Source organism: Acomys russatus, chromosome 6 (genome assembly GCF_903995435.1).
Source record: "Acomys russatus chromosome 6, mAcoRus1.1, whole genome shotgun sequence".
NCBI classification, from domain to species: Eukaryota; Metazoa; Chordata; class Mammalia; order Rodentia; family Muridae; genus Acomys; species Acomys russatus.
In genome coordinates, this window is record NC_067142.1 from 51,669,266 (window position 1) to 51,691,284 (window position 22,019).

General features: G+C 45.6%; 1 protein-coding gene across 1 annotated transcript in view; it reads left to right on the forward strand.

The window, feature by feature from the left end:
• Positions 1-259: 259 nt before the first annotated feature.
• Positions 260-22,019, forward strand: part of Stx6 (syntaxin 6) — a 40,702-nt gene continuing 18,942 nt past the window's right edge. Inside the window, exons 1-3 of the mRNA XM_051147613.1 lie at positions 260-435; positions 15,112-15,281; positions 18,256-18,350. Of these exons, the coding sequence (XP_051003570.1) occupies positions 401-435; positions 15,112-15,281; positions 18,256-18,350 (300 nt within the window). The 5' untranslated portion in view covers positions 260-400. The remainder of the gene's footprint in view (positions 436-15,111; positions 15,282-18,255; positions 18,351-22,019) is intronic.

Below are 22,019 nucleotides of genomic sequence, written 5' to 3' on the forward strand. Positions count from 1 at the left end.
GACTCTCTCTGCTTTCTCCAGCAGCGGCAGAAGACCGCCCCCACCACCCAGAGTGCCGCCTCTCAGCCCTAGTGACGCAAGCCCAGACCCCGCCCCTCTTCGGCGCAGCGCCTGGGCGGTCTGGGTCACATGAGCAAGAGTGCGGAAGTGAAGCTTCAGTACACCTCCACGATTGGTTGTGGCCAGGGTCCTGGGGGCGGGGCCAGGCGCCGGAGGTGCTGGGGGTGGAGGCTGTCGTGGGGGCCGGCTTGGAGTGGGATTCGGCCCACGGCGCTGACCGAGTGCTGGACCGACAGCCGTCGGGCACCGGCTCCGTGCGCACCGCTGCTCCGGGTCGCCCCGGCCGAGGCGCTGGCCGCGGGAGACCTCTGGGAGGGCTCGGGCTGCCGAGCCGGGCGCCATGTCCATGGAGGACCCCTTCTTTGTGGTGAAAGGGTGAGTGTGGGCCGAGGACTCCCGCCACTGGGGGAAGGGAGGGAAGTCGAGGCAGGGCGGCACACCCTCTGCGCCCCGGCGCCACACGTCGTCCGTGGCTGGGCCCCCGGGATTCCACTTTCGGCGCGCACCGCACTTCCTCGGGGTCGCGCGCCGCAGGTGGGGAGCGACGCGCTGGTGCGGGCGGACAGCATCTGGGCAGGAAAAGGGAAATGGCCCTCCTGGAGTGGGCGTGCGCGGGGGCGAGCTCCATTGTGGAGTCGCGGGGCTAGCCCGGGACGGCCACCCCGCGCCTTGCCCACTGGCGTCCCGCTGGTGCGGGAGCCGGGTGCGGGAGGACGCGGGATTTCCCAGGGGAAGAAAAGTCCTCCAGGCCCGGTGCTGATGTTGGAAGGAAAACAATATTCAATCAGCCAAACCAAACTTTCCAAGGCTTTCCGTGAGCCGGGATTTTCCCACCGTATCGAAGGAAATGAGTGTTTCTTTTGAACTCCTTGGTTGCGTCCTGGGTATTTGACAGCTTTGCCTCACTTCGCGTTCTGCCTTCCAGAAGCTAACTGCCTTCTTTCTGCAACCCAGCTGTCCTGACTCCATCTTTGATTGTTGGAAACATCAATTGCACTTTGTTGTATCAACTTTGTAGCCATTACACAAATGCACGAAAGAGCAATTATTATGTCGCTACTTACTTCTAACAACATGTCAGCTTTATGCTTTGAATATCAGAGAAATGTCAAAAATCTGAGATCGGCAAAGTTCTATTGACTGTAGAAGTGTTCCTCGCTTTTAACTAGTTGCTTCTTGCAACTTATTTGTATGGTGGTAAAAGCTAACCAGTTGTATGAGTGTTTGTTTTTGTATTTAAGGGTCCTGAGAAAATTTAAACGTTATTTTAGATGAGATACTTTATTAACCATGGTGTGTACAGTCAAATATATTATGACTGCTTTTTCTTTTTTTCGGGGGCGGGTGATTTCACAGACAAGGTTTCTCTGTGTAGCCTTGGCTGCCCTGGAACTCACTCTGTAAACCAGGCTGGCTTTGAGATTTGCCTGCCTCAGCTGGGATTGAAAGCACCACTACCACCGGCTAAGATTGCTTCTACATTTCCGTAAAAGGGTTTTTCTTTTGCTTTGCTTTAATTTAGATGGGAGAATAGGAAGGTATAGATTTAACAGTAAAATTAACCTACTCGGAAAATGTGTTATTTATTAAGGAATTGATTTAGGTTTTTAGGTTTTTTTGTTTTTTGGTTTTTTTTGTTGTTTTTTGTTTTTTTAAGAGTTAATTTAGAGTTGTATACTTTCCCCTTGAATGGAAGGGAGTTTTGTTTGTTTGGTTTTGGTTTTGGTTTTAATTTATTTTGTGTCTGGGGCATGTGAGTGTTGTGGCACACATAGTGGAACCCAGAGGACAGTGTGCACTCTGAGGTCCGCAGGAATCTAACTCAGCTTTGGCGGCAGGCACCTTTGCCTGCTGAGCCATCTCACCAGCCCAGAATTGACGTTTTTAGCACTCAAGTTGCAGAAGTTATTTTTGACACAGAGTAGATGTTGGAGATAACCTGAAAAAATTTTTGATTGCCTTGAGTGAAAATTTTGAAAATTCTTCATTGTTCAGCCATATTGGTATTTTCCCCCCAGTATGGCTGGGTTCCATGTGTGTACCACAACACTCACTGTCATAGGTCACTCATTGCAATAGGAGAAACCAAGCATGTAGGCTGGAGAGATGGCTCAGCGGTTAAGAGCACTAGCTGATCATCCAGTGGTCCTGAGTTCAATTCCCAGCACCACATGGTGCCTCACAACCATCTGTAATGAGATCTGATGCCTTCTTCTGGCGTTTATGAAGACAGAGCACTCATGTACATAAAATGCATGAATAAATAAATGGAAAAAAAAAAAACAAGAGAGCCACACCATTGTCTCCAGATGTGTGATAGCATATTAATGCAGATCCTTTCTAAACAGCACTGAAGGCCACTGAGCCATCTTGGTAGATGGGGCACATAAAGAGGAGCCTGGTGACCTGAGTTTGAGCCCCAGAACCCACATAGCAGAAGCAGTCCTGCTTGTTGCCCTCTCTCCTCATGCAGGAATTTACACACACACACGCACACACACACATGAAATGGAAAAGTTAAAAAAAAAAGATTAAAATGCATTACAATGTAGAAAAAATAAAGATGACTCAAATGTGACTTTCCTGGAACTCACTCTGTGTAGACCAGGCTGGCCTTGAACTCACAGAGATCCACCTGCCTCTGCCTCCCGAGTGCTGGGATTAAAGGCATGTGCCACCATTCCCAGCTGAAGTGTGACTCTTAAACAAAGTGCTTCTAGTGTTATCAGTGGAATAAATCATGTCAGAATTAAGTAGAAACGACAGGTGGTCATTAATTGGAGACGCACTTAAGCATCTCAGGTGTTCAGGGAAAAGGCAGAGCCTTAGGAATTGCTATGGTGGGGAAAGCTATTGGGACAGGGATGTTTTGAAGGTAGCAGAGTTCAGACACTTTAGGCTTCTCTCCTGCCTAGAGGCTTAGGAAAGAGACTTGTATTGTGTTCCTACTTCCGTTTTCTTTCTTCTGCCTTTTGATATATTTGCTTAAAACTGTCCAACAGAAGCGGAGGTAATAACTAATATCTTTAATCCCAACACAGACAGAGGCAGGTGGATCCCTGAATTTGAGGCCAGCCTAGTCTGTGGAATAAGTTCCAGAACAACCAAGGCTACACACAGAAACCCTGTTTAAAAAAAAAAAAAAATCAAAACCAAAACCCAAAACGATAGATGCACCAAGATCGAAAGATGTTTTCATCAAGGCTGCCAAATACAAATAGCCAAAACACTAACAATGTAACATTTATATAATTCCTGATTGCTTCATGGCTCTTCTTGCTGAAGGTAGTTTATTATATATGTGTGTAATAATATAAATGTATATGTAAAAATCATTTAATAAAAAGAAAAAAACAAAACAAAACAAAATGAAAGCAAAAACCAAAACCAAACCGGTGAACCAAATAAAAAATTGTTCAGCAGAAACATAATGCATGCTGCATTTTCTCCCCTCGCTGCTCCTCCATCTCTCTCCCTCTCTCTCTCTTTTCTTTCTTTCTTCCTTTTATTGTGGCCAAGTCTCTTGTGTCCCAATCTGGCCTTAAACCTATGATCCTGTCCCTACCCCTCTGATTGCTGGAATTTGAGCATGCATCATCATTTTATATTTTTCAGTAGTTGCACTAAAAAAAAAGTGAAAATGATTTAATGTCTTTGTCAGTAGATTCAAAAATATTATTACACATACTCCTACACATTGCTATCAGCTGTAGTGTTTTTGTTTGTTTGTTTATAGATAGGATCTTGTTATGTAGAACTTACTGGCCTGGTACTTTCAGTGTAGCCCAGGCTACCCTTAAACTCAACAGTCATTCCTCAGCCTCCTGGGTGCAGACATTATAGGCATGCACTTGGCTTCAATATGCAATTAAAGATTATTTGGAGTAAGTCTTCAAAATTTGTTATTTTAAACTTCTATTTTATTTCAATTTGAACATTAAAATTTGAATATATTCTATATTTAGAAATCATTAAACTTAGAGTTCAAAAGACATATTCAAAGTTTGAGTGGTAGGAAACACTTGTAATATTTTAGTCTGGAAGTCAGGAGCAGAAGGAGCAGGTGTTCAGAAGCTAGCCTCAGAATGACCTTTGAGGTCAGCCTGGGCTACATGAGACTCTGTCTCAAAGAAGAAAGAAAAAAGAAAGAGAAATTCACATAACCCTAATTGCTCCAAACATACCAGTTTTTAAAATAAGTAAATGTTAGTTCTTCAGTGACACTATGGGTTTTTGTTGGTTTGTTTTTGGGTTTTTTTCCCCCCAAGACAAGGTCTCTCTATGTAGCCTTGGCCTCGAACTCACAGAGATCCACCAGCCTCTGCTTCCCAAGTGCTGGGTTTACAGGAGTGAGCTACTGCACCTGGTCAGTGACACTATTTTTTTTTTTTTTTTAATGACACTACTTTTAAAGTTCTTAGTTATACCTGAATAGGCACATGTGAATTTCATATTAGACAGCCTTCAAGGCCCAAGCAGGTGTAAGCCACTTAATTACATTTGATGGCTGCCTGTTGCCTAAAGAATAAACTGTAAAATCAAAAGACTTCAATTACCTACTGCCAACCTAAATTCAGCCAAATTAAAAAAAAAAAGAAGTCTGTAATTGACTATCTACAGTTATATACAAACTCACTGCCGTACATTTGTTACTTCTGCCTTACTATGACCAAAATACTAGAGAGAACGAGAAAGACTTAATTCTGCCTTAGGGTTTCAGAAAGGTCAATCCATGGTCTCTTGGCCTCACCTGCTTGGACAGAGCATGACATCAGTGGGAGAATGTGCCAGAGGGGAGGTGTTCATTTGTGACAGGCAGGAGCAGAGAAAGTGAGACAGGAGCAGAGAAAGTGAGACAGAAGGGCCAGGGACATCATACCCCCAGGAACACACACACACACATGCGCGCGCACACGCACGCACTCACTCACTCACTCACTGACTTCCTCCAGCTAGGTCTCCCCTCCTAAAGTTTTGAGACCTCCCAAACAGCACCTGCAGCTGAGGCCCAGCCTGTAAACACACAGGCCTCTACAGGTGGCACTTCATATCCAAAGCACAGCCTGCTGCTCCCACAATGCCCTGTGGTGGTACTCAACCATTGACACTGCAGGAGGGTCAGAGGGACTCTGACTTGTCCTCACTTTCACTATACTTGACTCTAGCTAGACCCATCACCCTTATTTTCTGGGAATGGCTTTTATGTCTGTGACTTTGTGCTTTCTTAGTGTACCCCCATTTTCTCCCTCTCTCACTGGACCCCAGGGTTTATTCCTCAGTGTCTTTTACAACTTTGGGTGCTCACCAGTGTTCCCAGGTTCAAGGCACCTCTTTTAAGCTGATGAGCTTCCAACTGTATTTCAGCCCTAACCACTTATCCAGGGTTAACCCCTTTCTTGGTAGCCGCCTACAGAATATTTCAATTGCTAAAACCAAACATCATCAGCTCTCTTACAAGAAAAACAGGTATTCAAACAAGCAAGCAAAGATAGACTAAAAAGTACGCCTGCCTCCTTCCCTAACTCCTACGGTAGCCAGCAGTGCCACACTTCCCAAGTCTGGGAACTTCTCTAAGTGTGAGTCACTGCCTCCTCCTTTACTTCACGTCCTGCACAGCCCCCATGAAGTCTAACACTGGAGTTCTAGACGTGCACAAATGTTCAAGACAACCTAGCCTTCACCCACGGAACAGCTAAAGAGATGAGGCCTCGGACATTTTGGCTGCTTGCCTCAAGTTCATTTGACCTTGAGTATGAAAAGCGTTATGCCACCAAGACCTATTTAATCTCCTCTAGACAAGTCTGCATTACTTATGGAACCAGAAGATCTTTGTTTGAGCCCTTGAAAAAGTAGGTGGCTTTAAGCTAGTGAACAGTAACTTTTCTTAGAAAACAAAACAAAGCAAAACCCTGCCTCCTGGCAGCTGGAGTGATGGCTCAGAAGTTAGGAGCCCTTATTCTTGAAAAGGAGCTGGGTTTGATTTCCAGCACACACTTGGTGGCTCGCAACTGTCCATAGAACTCCAGTTCCCCAGCAGTCCCCTACTAAGGACTGGAGGGCCCAGCCACTTACTGGGGGCTGGTCAGCAGCTCCCAGAGCGCAGGCCACCGAGTGGGTTGGAGTCACCACTGAGTGGTCCTGAGCTGCCCTACAGACACCTGAGCAAAGGGGGAAAAAGTGGAAGGAAAATAAAAGTTCCTAAAAGCTGGAGAAAAACAAAACAGGAACAAACCAACCAACCAAAACCCTCTAGTTCCAGGGAATCCGATGTCCTCCTGCTGACCTCCATGGGAACCAGGCATTCATGGGAGCACAGCATTCACGTACATAAAGTAAAATAAATTGATCTTAGTGCTCCCCACAAAAGCTTACTTGACTCAGTGAGGGAGAATAGCAAAAACAAAACAAAACTCCTAAGCAATATATGGTTGGTGTGTGCCTGTAATCCCAATGCTTGGGAGGCAGAGGCCTGAGGATTGCCATGATTTTGAGGTCAGGCTGGGCTGCATATTGGATTTCAGGCCATCTTGGGCAATATGGTGAAATTTTGTCTTAAAACAAACAAGCAAGCAAACCAAAAGCAGAGCCTGTGAGCTGACTCAGTGGGTGAGGTCGCTGTCTTCTCTGGGAAACATATGGTGGGAGGAGAGAACTGAAACCCACAATCTGACTTCCAAACAGTGTGGCAGGACCCTGCCACATGCACACAAAATAAATACAAATTTAATTTGTAAAATTAAAAACAAAACCCCATAGGATTATGGCTTTAATTGTGTAGCCTTCTTACTTCATGTAAGTACATCTGTGACATTTCACAGTGAGAACATTGTCTAATGAGACATCTCTCAGATGTAGCTCAATCACCAAGCAACACATGAGTGTATTGCCACATCGAGACATGCTTAGTTTTGTGGTTTTCTTGGTGTCTTGTTTCAGTAGAAGTTGCAAATTTAAAACAGCTAATTCTGAAAGCTTGGTAACAGGAGGGAGGGTGGGACTGAAGAGCCAAAAGCTTGACCAAATCAACTCATCCAGTACTGAGTTAGTTCCTATACTCTTATTTTTTCACCCAACAAATCAGTGCCGAATCTATGTAGTATCGAAGGACTAATAAAACAGGCCTCTTAAAACACCCAGGCACATGCTAGGGTCCACCTGGCAATCTTCGCAACAAGCTGCGTCATGCAAGTGTGTTGAATTAACTGTTATGCCACAGGGGTGCAGCCCATGAAAACAACCTAGAGGTAGCTTGCCACCATGTTTATAAGTAAAAATTTACACAGGTGAGTTACTTAGAAACTGCTTTTGCTGAAGAACAAAACAACAGCCACTGACTGCTCTTCTGGGTCTACAAGGGACAACAAGGCCTCCTGTGCAGGACAGGCTACCCACAAGATGAGAGCAATTATCTCTGATGGAGAGACTTCACCCTGGAGCAGAGCATCTAGTAGGAACCAGAGTGGTCCCTCCTGCAGTGACAAAGACAACTATCACCAGATGCGCTGGTATGTCAGGCCACCTTTGCAGGACTGCCTGCTGATCATCGCCCACTTTAGTCAGTGCTTTCCAAGGCTTCCTTTTCAATTTCCATCACACTGATGGAGCCAGCACTATTACCAAACCAGTATTCCTAAATCCCTAATTTCTCTCCCTTCCCAGTTCCCAAAATCTCTTAATGGCATCAAGATGAGGTCTTAGGTTGACATAATTTGACCCTGTTCTACCTGTTCTCAGTGAAATTATGTTGCTTAAATGTGGAGCCTGCAGCTGTTTATTAGCTGTGTGACCCCTATGTACTTCCTTGGCTGCTTCACTTTGGACTGAGACAGAAATTCCCCCATTACCTGGCTGTCTTTACAAGGTGACAATTCATATACAGTGCTCCTGGCTCAGGAGATGCATCCTTTAAATGCTAGCTGTTATGTCTCAACAAACTGTCTACCCCACTTGGCTGTTCACCTCCATGATTTCTAAACATACAGTGCCTCACCCCCACAGGGGAAGGTGGGAGGGCTCACCAACGGTGTTGCCTTCTGGGAAGCACCAACCTTGTCTACCAGGAACACCGCCAGTAAAGAATGCATACCAGCAATTATGCTGTGCATTTACAGTAGTGGATTGGAAATACGGGGGGGGGGGGGGGGGGATCCAACCCTCTGCTCACAGAGTAATAAGACAGTGAGAGGAAGCAGCACAATAATGAATGACAGCCGCCAAGGGAGCTCTTACTGGAGGCCCAGGAGATGCTCACAGTGACTCATGGGAGCTCAGTAGGTAAACAGGTGGAAGAGCGAGCACACAGACTGGACTGACATGCTGGAGCACTGAGGCAAGAGGGAGCAGTGTGAGTGCAGGCTCACAGAAGGTGCTCTACCAGGCGGTGTTCTGTAGGCAGCTACCAAGGAAGGGGTTAACCCTGGATAAGTGGTTAGGGCTGAAATACAGTTGGAAGCTCATCAGCTTAAAAGGTGCCTTGAACCTGGGAACACTGGTGAGCACCCAAAGTTGTAAAAGACACTGAGGAATAAACCCTGGGGTCCAGTGAGAGAGGGAGAAAATGGGGGTATACTAAGAAAGCACAAAGTCACAGACATAAAAGCCATTCCCAGAAAATAAGGGTGATGGGTCTAGCTAGAGTCAAGTATAGTGAAAGTGAGGACAAGTCAGTCCCTCTGACCCTCCTGCAGTGTCAATGGTTGAGTACCACCACAGGGCATTGTGGGAGCAGCAGGCTGTGCTTTGGATATGAAGTGCCACCTGTAGAGGCCTGTGTGTTTACAGGCTGGGCCTCAGCTGCAGGTGCTGTTTGGGAGGTCTCAAAACTTTAGGAGGGGAGACCTAGCTGGAGGAAGTCAGTGAGTGAGTGAGTGCGTGCGTGCGTGCGTGTGCGCGCGCGTGTGTGTGTGTGTGTTCCTGGGGGTATGATGTCCCTGGCCCTTCTGTCTCACTTTCTCTGCTCCTGTCTCACTTTCTCTGCTCCTGCCTGTCACAAATGAACACCTCCCCTCTGCCACATTCTCCCACTGATGTCATGCTCTGTCCAAGCAGGTGAGGCCAAGAGACCATGGATTGACCTTTCTGAAACCCTAAGGCAGAATTAAGTCTTTCTCGTTCTCTCTAGTATTTTGGTCATAGTAAGGCAGAAGTAACAAATGTACGGCAGTGAGTTAGGGTCAAAAATGTATATAACTGTAGATAGTTAAGTACAGACTTTCCCCCTGAATTTGGTTGGCAGTAAGGCTAAGTGAAGAGTGTTTTGATTTCCCCTGAAATGTAAAAGATGTATGTGTGGAAGTCAAGCAAGGGAAAGAGCTGCTTTCACCCGAGGTTGGCAGGGGAATGAAGCGTGTGGGGTGCAGGGCAGGAGCCAGCTTGGGGAGTGTGGGAGGTGGTTGAGTAAAGTGATTGCTGAGGCTTGCACAGCATACAGCCTGGATCTTTGAGGTTGCACCTCTGGATCAGAAACTATTTGCCTTTAGTAGTCTCTTGTATTTGTCAAGCCAGAAACTTCTCTGTAAGGAGACTGATGGGATGGGTGCTATTCCAGACACAGGCTGCCTCATGTATACATTGTCCCATTCGCTTCTTAACACTGGGAAGCGAGCATTCATTTCTGTCAGTAGACTGTGACCCCTTGTGTTACACCTGGCAGACCTTTGTCACCACCTCAACGGACCAAATAAAGTGGTGACCCTGATCTCTAAGGTCCCTCAGCTGGTGCAGCTCCCTCCGCCATCATCTTCTCTTAGAACACACACTTAGGATGCCTCAGCTGACAGGAAGTCAACCACACTGAAGCCACTCCACCAGAGGGATGGGGAGAGACCCCAGAGAGCTGGGGAGAAGTGACAGGGGAGCCCCTGTTCTCAACGTTCTTCAGCTCAGACCCAAGACAGTGTGCAGCCAGGACAGGCCATCTCTGTTGTGTCTGATCACTCACCCACAGAATCTGCGAGCACACCAGACACTGTTCTACAACAAGTTGGGGAGTAATTGTTGCGCAGGCATAGGCACAGGAACAGATGCCAGCTCAGAGTGTGTCTGCATGGTCAAAGAAGAAAGGCAGGGTCCAAGAGGAAGTTGCAACTGCAGTTAACACAGGCAAATAGCAGCTACAAAGAGGCAAACCCTTCTCTCCTGGTCTAACACAGTCACCAAGGCTGGATTCTCATAAAGAAAAGAGATTTACTCAGCTCATGCGGAGTCCAGGACTAGGCCCTGTAGAGAGAGGCCCTGGCCGCATCATGCCATGATGCAGTCATTTATGAGAGAAACAGATGCTATGCAGGGGACAATCCCGAAATCAAGGAAGAAGGGTAAAGCTCTGTCCTTTGTAACAGCCTTTCTTTCAGGAACTACCTAGGGTCCCTCAAGAACTGTTTGAGTGCCATGTCCCAAAAATCCGATTACCTCCCGCTAGGATGTGCCTTGGAAAGCTTTCAGCACCTCCACACTGCCATACTGCCATCAGCATGCGTGAACCCTTAGGGACACACCCAAACCACACCCAAAGTGGGACATTCATTCTTAGCTTAGATATTCCTTGTTTCTGTTTATATTTGGCAACTTTTTTTTCCCTTTTTGAGACAAGGTCTCACCCACCAGGCTGGCCTCAAACTCACCTGCTTCTGCCTTCTAAGTGCTGGGGGTAAAGGCACCACCACACCCAGCCTGTACTTAGCAAACTTAATTAAATACAAGTAAGAAAACTGTGATTTTTTTGGGGGGGAGAGGGGGTGACATTTGGAAATATTCCTGTGGTCCTCCCAAACTAGTTGCTTGGGATGATGAACTTTTATACTGTGGTGTGGCAGATTGCAATGCTGTACAGAAGAGGCTTTACAGTCAGTAGCAATGGGTCAGTGTTGAGTTAGCTGCAAAAGGCTATTCCTGTTGCTGTCAGCTTTTGTTTAAAGAGGGTGAAAGAATCTTGTTTGGAGAGGTTTGGTTGCCTTTTCCTTTTTTCACCCCAGCCCCCTCCCCTTCTCTGCAACAGCACATTCATTTATTAACCGGCAAAGAAGAACGGTGTGACAAATGATCCCGTGGTCATGTTGTGGGTTCATTGTGGGTCCTTCATCTCGTGGTTATGAGAACTTGTCTGGTCCAGTGGTTTTGACAGGCTGTCAGACAGCAAGCGGGTAAACTTTCTGCTTTCAAAGTTACTAACACAGTGCCTTGCTGCCTGTGACATGGTGCATAAGGCTGACTTTTTGAAACATATGAGTAGAAAACTTGCCTGACACACATGGAGATGATCCCTTCTCTTCATCCATGCTTGACCAAGGCTTCTCTGCATGAGGAGCTAGAGCTGCAGTTCTTAGGAAGCTAGCTTTAACTGAAGGGCCAGCCGTGGTTCCAAAGGCCCCGGTGAGCCTGCTGTTACTTAGCACGCAGCTTAGCTCAACCCTGGAAGTCAAAGTGTATTGTGCTATTGTATATTCTGTATCCTTCCCACTGCCCAGTTGGGAGAAAAGTCTGGAAATTGCTAAGGCGGACTGTCAAACAAGGGAGCATTTTGGCCACAGCTGCTCATTGCAGAAGATGCTCACCCGGCTGGCTGTGTGGGGAGGTGGTTTCCTAGGCAGCCCCCCTCAACTGGTTTGACTGAGACTCCTCTCCCTTTTCCAGGAAGTCAGAGAAGGGAAGAAGGAGGACACTTCCTTCTCCTTTCACCTTCCCATGGCAGATGGCTGGATGGTAGGATTATGTGCTGAGGCTTAGTTGAAATGCTGAGTGCTTCTCAGTGCTTACAGCTCTGTGCTTGTGCAGCTGTGAGTGGAGAGGCATCCTGGTTGGTCATGGGTATTTTAAGAGGTGGCTTGTGCTCTTGGCTATGTGGAAATCTCAAGTTCTTTGGGAAATTCTGACTAGTGTTTCCAAAAGTTCTCTTCAAGGCCTGATTGCATATACCTACAATAACCTCAGCCTTCAGGAAACTGAGGCAGAAAGATTAACCCAGTTCAGGCTTAACCTGGGCTACATAGTTTGAGACTCTCTCAAAACCCACCACCAGCCAGCCTTGGTGGTACATGCCTTTAATCCCAGCACTCGGAAGGCAGAAGCAGGCAGATCGCTAAGTTCAAGACCAGCCTGGTCTACAGAGAGAATTCTAGGACAGCCAGGACCACATAGAAACCCTGTCTTGAAAAACAAACAGCAAAACAAGCCCCAACCCCGCCCCCAGCCACCCCCTTCCCGCAAAAACAGAAAACAAAACAAAAACCCAACACCATGGTCAGAGAACTTGGTTGTGGATGTTACTAGCTGGTTACTGTTTGATTCTCTAGAACGCCTCTTCAGTACTGTTAAGTTGGGGTTCCTGGGTACACTACAAGCTTTGGCCTTTCTTTCAAGGTTTGAATCCATTGCTGACGGTACCTACCTTTGAGGTCTCTCTAAAAAAAAAAAAAATCTGCCTTAGAAATGTGAAATAATGGTTAATGGTTGTTGTACCTTTCTTTTTTTCTTTCTTTCTTTCTTTCTTCCTTCCTTCCTTCCTTCCTTTCTTTCTTTTAAATGTTAGCTTTTTTAAAAAATTTTATTTGTTTATGAGTGCTTTGTCTGCATGTTCTATTGCAGGCCAGGAGAGGGCACTAGATCTCATTACATATGGCTGTGAGCCACCATGTGGGTGCTAGGAACTAAACTCAGGACCTCTGCAAGAGCAGTCTGTGCTCTTAACCTCTGAGCCATCTCTCCAGCCCTGTTGTACCTTCCTTCCTTTCTTTCTTTCTTTTTTTAATATTTATTTATTTATTTATTTATTATGTATACAGTGCTCTGCCTGCATGTACATCTGCAGGCCGGAGGAGGGCACCAGATCACATTACAGATGGTTGTGAGCCACCATGTGGTTGCTAGGAATTGAACTCATGACCGCTGGAAGAGCAGTCAGTGCTCTTAACCGCTGAGCCATCTCTCCAGCCCCGTTGTACCTTTCTTATGTCTGTACTCTAAAATGAAAACTAAAAATGAATTCTGATTTGAAACTAAGATTTTTTTTTTCCCCCCAAGAGAGAGGGTTCCTCTGTGCAGCCCTGGCTGTCCTGGAACTTTCTTGATAGGCCAAGCTGGCCTCAAATTGAGAGATCCACTTGCCTCTGTCTCCCAAGTTCTGGGAGCGAAGGCATACGCCACCACTGCCCGGCTCTTTAATACCAAGATCTTTAGTGTGGAATGAGCCAAGCCTCTGGTCAGGTGTGTGGGTGTTGGGCATTATTCTGAGATTGCCCTATAGCATTTTTCTGCTTCCTGCTTCTTTGGCATGTGCTTTAGTTCTGGCACACTTAGGGACTCCAGAGCCACCAGGGTCCACTCTATATTCCATCATCCCAGAGAGTTTTCATAAGACCATGCAGCATCTTCCTTTTTTAATATCTGTCATTTCGATTAGTGTATACGTGTGTCTGTTGTGTGTATGCCCCATGTATTCAGGTGCTTGAGGAGGTCAGAAGAGAGCGCTGATCCCTGGAGCCTGGTGTGGGTGTTAGGAACAGAACTCAGGTCCTCTTTAAGAGCAGCAAGCTCTCTCAACTATAAAGCCATCTTTCCAGCCCCAAGACCATGTAGCCTTGAAAGTATGGTCTAGGACTACAGGTGCTCCTGAGATGAGCCACAGTAGGATCTGTTTGTTACTCAGACTCTTTTCATAACAAATTACATTTTTGCCTCTCATTATATTGACATTTGCACTGATGAATAGTGCTGTAGTGGGTGATCCTGTAAATCACTGTGCCTTGCTGTGTTCATGGTGGCTTACCAACGGGAGCCTCAGGAGGGAAAATGAGTCAGATGCTCTTACAGAGAACCTTCACAAACAGTAAGAGTGGCTAATTCTATAAGATCTTGCTCCTCAAATAGGCTTTGTTTATTTTTTGTTTGTTGTTGGTTTTTGTTTTGAGACAGGGCCTCTTCGTGTAGCCTTGGCTGCCCTGGAACTCACTATATAGACTAGGCTGACCTAGAACTCACAGAGATTTGCATGCCTCTGCTTCCAAGTGCTGGGATTAGGGTGGACCCCGATGCCTGCCTTTTCTTTTCCTTTTTTAAGGTTATACTTTACCTATAATAAAGTTCACCCCCTTTATTGTCTACTTGTGCATAATTGCGTGAATTCACAGGTATGTGATTACTATAGTTAGGATACTGCGCCGGGCTATGGAGACAGTTCATAAAGTGTGAGGACCTTAGTTAGATCTTTAGCAAACTTTTTTTTTTTTTAAGCTTGTTATCCCAGATGCGTTGGTGGAGACAGGGAGATACCGGGGCTTGCTCCCTAGCTATCTCAACTTAATTAATGAGTGCCAGGCCAATGAGAGAGACAGTCTCAAAAACCAAGGTGGATAGCTGCTAAGGAACTACAGCCGAGCTTGTTGTTTGGCCTTGGCCTGTATGTGCATACAGTGCACCTGCATACTGAGGTTTTGGTGCAGTAGTTAAATGGGATTTAAGCCCAGTGATAGTAAGGAACATTTGTAGAACCTTTAAACTACATCTGCTGTGAAAGCATGCTATATGGTAGCGTTTCTGGGCCTAATCCCACACTCTCAACAAGAAAAGCATCAATGTTATCTAGAGAAGTAGATACTTAGCAAAGCTGAAATGTTTACAAATATTCCAGTGAGGTTTTGGGTTTAAAATATCTCAGATCAAAATACTTTGAAGTCTATAAAACATGAGCCATGGGAGAATAGTCCTCCACTCTTCCACCCCAAGAAAAGAGAGATCGACTACCACGCCAAATGAAAGCCTCATGGATGTGAAGGACCCTCTAGTTAATTTATAGGCTTGCTTTTTTGTGTTACTTTAGTATTGTCTGTTTAGAAAAAAACAGAATTGTCTTCTTCAAACAAACTTGATGTTAAAGTTTCGTAAATAATGGCCAGTTTGTTCTGCATCTGCTGGGAGCATAACACCCAGTCTGTGTGTGTGTGCCGGGGTTGTGAGGGTGGTGATGTCATGGTGCTGTGGGGATGGGTGTGGTGATGTTGCTCTCGTTGGTGGAATGAGTCGTGTGTGACCTCTCCTTTCCCTTCACCTTGACTACAGAGAGGTACAGAAAGCAGTCAACACTGCCCAAGGATTGTTTCAGAGATGGACGGAGCTCCTTCAGGGCCCCTCTGCAGCAACAAGGGAGGAAATCGACTGGACCACCAACGAGCTGAGGAACAACCTCCGCAGCATAGAGTGGGACCTGGAGGACCTCGACGAGACCATCAATATCCTTCTCTGTCGTCTGGGGCGGAGGGCGTTGGGGGCGTAGGCAAGAGGACAAGGTTTTAGTCGGATGTCTTGAGCCATAGATGAGAGATTTGCTTTTATAGTGATCTGGCTTTCATCAGTACCGCAACACATCTGAAGTCATTGCCCAGTGATCTCAGGGAGGACAGCCTTGTTCTTCCAGGTATGGCGAATCCTGCATTATCCACTCTTCATAGGGCGGTGACCATTACTTTGGACCCCGGAGCCAGTCTACTGGTGTTCAGTTTCTCATTCCACCATTGTAAAAGTATAAATAACCTTCCCTCTCACACAGTAAGATACTAATACTTCTGATGTCTGTGTGGCGCTTTTCTTCACGCACCAGTTTTCCAGCAGCCACCATCTGAGTGTTCTACATTTTGACACATCTCCCTGGAGAGAGCATGGGTCCTGCAGCATTCATAACCACCGTATCAGATGCCAGGTGCAAACCCCAGGATATGACCTGTGCTCACACCCACTTCCTGTTTGTTTAATTTCTAGAGCAGCTTACAGAGCTCAGGGAAATGCATTGCTTAGGTTGCTCCTGTATTATAAAGTCTCTGTGTGGAACAGATGCCCAGAGGAAGATAGGCAAAGAACATTGTGTGGTCTCCAGGATTGCTACCCTCCTGTGGTGCTCCACGGGGATGATTAGGTCATTGGCCACTGGTGACTTGCTCAACCTTTAATCCCATTCTCCTCCCAGGAGTAGTTGTGGCTGGAAGTTAGTATCAGTAATCATAGAGTTGGTTTGTTTAGTGATCAGAGAAACCGTGTAAGAGTCGTCAGTCATCTACTCGCATATAGAGTCCAGAGACTCCAAGGGCCTTAGGAGCTCTGGGCCAGAGACCGAGTTGAAAGAGATTTTTGATACAGTGTCATAGCAGTAACAGGCTTTTGCACATTAGTGAGCTTCTCCGAACTTTAGTTTCCTCTTCAAAAGAATGCTAGGACTAGGAGAGTGCCCAACTCAGAAGTGTCAACAGAGTTGTGTGTGTCAAAAGCTATCAAGAGCTTAGAGTGGGCCTGCCCAGAGTAGTTGACTTTAAAGGGTTAGCTGTTGGGCTGGGCTGCTCCCTGACTGTCCTAACATGTGAGGACCAGGGTTCTGCGTGCATGCAGACACCAGCAGTTGTCATTGCTTCTTAGCAGTGTATACAACCAGCGTTACAACTTGGTAGTTAAAGCTCAAAAGAAAATCTCTTCAAACACTCCTTTTCCACTGAAGTGTAGTGGTTTTAAAATGCCACTGTCCACTGAAGAGCTGCTTGTACCATGAGACTGTGTTTGGCGCGAGCGGATCCATTATGCTAATTTATGCAGTTGATGTTGAGCGGGGGAAGGGCCCACAGATCTGACTGATGAACTAAAGAACTACTGAAACCGAGTTGTGCAGCTTTCTGACCTCAGCCACGCAGTCTCTGTAACCAAAACTTTGCTTAGAAGATAGGCCAGTTCCATGTCTGAGTATGGTTCATGTTTTTCTTTGAAATAATACATCCAGGAAAGCAGCTTCTGCAAGGCTCACCCACTGGGCAGCGTGGGCTCATAAGCAGTTGCTGTGGAGAGTTTAACTGCTGCTCTAGTACTTTCTCTACATTATTATGGCACTTATATTACTATATATGCTACCTTTTTTCTTTCTTTTTATTTTTTGGTTTTTCAAGACAGGGTTTCTCTGTGTAGCCTTGGCTGTCCTGGATTCACTTTGTGGATGAGGCTGGCCTCGAACTCACAGAGATCCACCTGCTTCTACCTCCCAAATGCTGGGATTAAAGGTGGGCGCCACCACTCCCTGCCTTATATGGTAACGTTTAAATTACTAAAAGACAAGTAAAATAAAATGTGAGGGGATCGGATCAAAAGCAATTTCAAGAGGATATTGTTTCCTCTGAGACAGGTTGGAGGACGTAAGTTGTGAGGCAAAAGAACAGGGGAAGGCAGTGGGGAGCAAACACAAGCAAAGTATAATGCGTTTATATGGAGTGTTACAGAGAAGCCTCGTTGCTTTGCGTGCCAACTGGTTTGTTTGTTTTTTTTAAAGGACTATACAAATAAGTGAAAAATTTAAAACTACAAGAAAGAAAGAGCTAGGCACGGTGGTACCCACCTGCAATCCTAGCAGTCCAGAGGATGAGGCCGGAGACTCACAAGTTGAATGCCAGCCTGGACGCTAGGACTGTGTGGTGAGTGTTAGGCTAGCATTGACTGCATAATCTGTCCTTGTCTCAGGAAACTGTGAGATGAAGGGCAAACATTTCAGCATTAATCATTCATTCAGTGACCATTTCCTGAGTGTTCTGGGTACCAAACATTTTCTTTCTTTCTTTCTTTTTTTTTTTTTTTTTAAAGTTAGGTCAGAAGAAACTGTAGCCACCAGGCCCTTGTGGAATTAGGGTTGGGAACAGATAATAGCGATGCAGATAATGTACAGACCGAGGAGAACACAAGGGTTTCTAGTGTCTGATGCCAGGCAACTGAGCCAGGCCTGAGGATAGAGAGATCAAAGGCAGTTTCTCTGAAGAAGCTTGGTCTCTTTAGGCTGAGGAGGAGGGTTACCGCTGGCATAAGGAAGAGCTTTGCAATGGCCGTTGAAAGGGTTTGCAAAAGGTGCCTGTGGCAAGTCTCATGATCCCAGCACCTAGGAGGCTGAGGCAGGTTATCACTACAAGTGCAAAGAAAAACCGAAAACACAGTGAGTTCCAGGCCGCTCCAGGTTTCCTGTGTCAATGAATCAGGAGTCAACAAAAGGATAGACACCGGTGTTAGCAAACATCTGGAAGATCCCAGCTGACCTGGGGTCTGTTAGCCATGAGTTTATGGTGAGCCCCATAGCTCCTTTCAGGAGGTTTGGGTTGTGTATTCCTTGTGTTTCAGCACCCTGTGGTTTAACAGGGTGACATCAGGTTTTTGATGGTGCGGTTGCTTTACCTTAACGTGTTGGCCCACGCATCGTTGAAGCAAATCCTAGAAAGTTCAACCTGGATGCAACTGAACTGAGCATAAGAAAAGCCTTCATCACAAGTACTCGGCAAACTGTCCGGGTAAGGAGCACTCCTTATGGGGTTGTCCGTGAGAGGCACTTCTCAGAACCCCCACTCAGTCACAGCCCAGCAGCTTGACTCTGAAACAACCTTTCAGCATGAACTCATTGCCAGAGCCCCATATAAAACCTCTCTGATGGGAGGGGAAATTTACTTTTAATATTGTCTGGGTGTTGCTAGAATGAAAACGATACAAAAAGCTGCTGGCTGGTGGGTGATTATAACAGCCTGATTCTACTTGTCTGTGTCTCTGATTTCTATAAAATAGTGATTTTAAAAATCTCCTAATGTGCTCTAGTTCTGGACAAAAGAAAGTCTCTTGTAGACGCCATTTGCTTTCCTGACTGGCTGGTAATCGTGTGCATTGTTGAGGCGTGGCTGTGCCTGGGTTTGGCTGGGAGCCGTCCTTACCATCTGAGTTGCTTCTGGAACCCCTACATCCATGCCATTGCTATTGCGATGACAGCCTCTCAGGACTCACCCAGAGCAGGCAAGCCAGGGATGGCATTAAAAACAAGCATGGACACACCTTTAGTACAAAATTATTATGAATACTGCCCATTAGTAAAATCTAAAAGAGAAAATATAGTTTAGATAAAATCTTGTCATTCAGATGTATTTTGTACTTTGAAAGTATATGGCTAAGCTGTCTGATTAGCATAACTAGATGTAAGAGAAGCAGCTGCCATTAACATATGTACTCAAAAGTAGCTTCCTTGAAGAAAGAGACTTGGGATCAGACCAGTGCTGACATATGGCAGGAACCTTGTCTTGTGTTTGCCAAAGACTTTCATCATGTGATTTCCTCTTGAAATGATCTCAAATGGTAGATTATCACTGAACTTACACATCCTTGTTTCTTGTTTCACTCAGGAGTGGGCTTTCTCTGTACTTATAAGTAAGTTGTTTATGTATAAGCTCACATAATAGAGCAGGAACCTTTTTGACTTCAGGCCCCCCACCCCACCCCGGAGACAATGAATGCTTGAATTCAACATTTTGACTTTCCAAGCAGTTGTAAATGCCACTCTGCTAAGCACATTGCTTGTTGACATCTTTTGTGCGTAATTCCCTTAGTCATTTTTATTTAGTAATTTAGACACGATCTCACTCTGTAGCCCACACTGGCCTCAGACTCATGGTGATCTACTTTGCAGGTGTGAACCACCACATGTGGCTGTCTGAGTCTAAAGCATGTGTGCTGTGTGGAGCAGCACAAGGGCTCTTAACCGCTGAGCTGTCTGCAGCTCTCAGTTATTTCTTAAATGTAGTTCCATTTTCCTTCTCTCCTTTCCTCCCTGCTTCTGCAGTCCCATGATCCTTCCCTCAGTTCTCCTCTCTCCTTTTCCCTCCTTTTTTTTTGTAATGGTTTTTCTGAAGGATGCTCCTATTGACCTTAATATTTCACAGTGGGTTGCTGTAAAGCATATATTCTTTAATCAGTGCATTTATTCTTTTTGTAAGGTGGTACTTGTGAGTTTTGAAAATTGGATCTCTGTATATTGAAAATTATTCTATGACTGGAAATAGATACTGATGTTCATTTCTTTTTTCTTTTCTTTTTTTCCTCCCTTGTTTTTTCTAGGCAGGATCTCTGTGTAGCTCTGGCTGTCCTAGGACTCGCTTAGTAGACCAGGCTGACCTCAAACTCCCAGAGATCAGCCTGCCTCTGATTTCAAGTGCTGGGATTACAGGCATGTGCCACCACCATACCCAGCTGAAGTTCATTTCTTAATGTTTGAAAATCTATTTAAAGTACATCTTAGAATTATTTTAAATCATAGCAGATACCTGAACCACACTCAGCTATGCTTTCAACTGACTGCTTGGTGGACGTTTTAGCTATGTTGTTTTAATTCATCCCTGCCCCGCTCTCTCCCCCAGCCCCCACACTTAGTATTTGCCAGAGATGGAGTTACTATATCTGAACTTTTGCTGGCTTGGTTTTAGTGACTTTAATTGAAAGTCTTACAGAAAAGAAGGAAATGGCAGCGGAGTTACCTTGATTGAAAACAAAAAAAGTGGCAGGTGGTGACTTTATTATGTGTGTTCAGTCAAAGAGACCTCAGGCTCCTAGTAGAAACTGGAGAAGGGACAGGGAGATAGCAGATTTGGGAAATGTGACAAGGTGGACTTGACACGGAGACTTTGAAATCACAGGCTTAGGTAGCATTGGTCTTACTGACCTTTCATTACTAGTGCCCTACTTTTTAATTTTTTAAAGAATTTTATGTGTAAGTGCTGTATTTATATCATTTCCACCTGTCCCTCTCCCTGCTTCCTCCTTTGTCCCCCTCACTGACTCTCACATTTGTGCCCTCTTCTTTGTCCATTGTTACACACATACACACAAATACATATATACATTTATAAACACACACACATATATGTGCACACACATGAATATATAACTGCAACCTGCAGTTTCTGTTTAGTATCGTTTGTGTGTATTTGTTTTGGCCTGACCACCTGGGATCGGATAGCCTGTCACAGGGCTTTGTGCCCGGAGAAGACTGGATCTCCCTCTCAGCCGCCAGCCATTACCTTTCTTCATCTAGGAGTGCAGCCTGTGACATGTCCCCCCATCCACATTAGCTTGTCACCTGGTGTCGTCATTGTGCGGGTCTTGTTTAAGTGACTGTGTTGTTAAAGCTTCAGGGGTGCATTTCCCTGTCATTCACAGAAGACACTGTCTTATATCGCGCATCCTGGTCCTCTGGCTCTTACAGTCTTTCTGCCCCTTCTTCCATGATGTTCTTGAACCTTAGGTGTAGGGTTATGTGGTAGGTGTGGGCACCGCACGGTCGGTTGTTCTCTGCATTGTGACCAGCTGTGGCTCCCTGTAATGGCCTCCAGCTGCTGTAGATGAAGCTTCTTTGATGAGAGCGAGAGTGATGGTTATCTATGGGGTAGGATAGCATTTAGAATGCTTTAGGGAGTGTCACTGGTTAGGAAAGTTATTGCCTTATATTTTGTTTGTTTTTGCTTTTTTTGCAGCAGGGTCTCATTACACAGCCCTGGCTGGCCTCAAACTCAGAGATCCACCTGCTTCTGACTCCCAAGTGTTAGGATTAAAGGTGTGTGCCACCACGTCTAGCCTTCTACTTTATTTTTAAAAGAGCATATGCTAATTTGATTGAGTTGCTTCTTCTTGCAGAGAAGTCAGTGATAAATAATAACTCTTCTTTCACATGAAGAAGCGCTCTTTGTCCTGTGTGCTTTTCCGTGAGGTAATAGTGCATACTGGACAAGCACGTTGAGCTACAGCAACAGCCCTTCTCCCACGTGACTTCATGCTTAATATTCACTTTCTACTCCTCTCTTGTTTAAAGAGCCTGAGGGTATCCAAGTTTTGTTCCGTTTTCATGGTAATTTTTAGATGAAAAATACATCTGTAAAATAGTCCTTCCTCCCCTGTTCCTTTTCCTCTGGCTTAGAGCTGGCGATTTGAGCAGGTTCTCATGCACGTAGGGTAGGTACTTGAGCACTGAGCTACATCCTGGCTCATCTGTATCCAGCTATTTATCCTCTACATTGTGGAGTCATCTGCTCGACAGAGGCGTCACTGGGGAAGTTTGTTTTGGAGCTGTCCCTCAAGTGACTCTGGGGTCCTCTGGCAATCTAGTTTTGCAGCATATTCTGGGAGGTCATTGAATAAGACACCAAGGA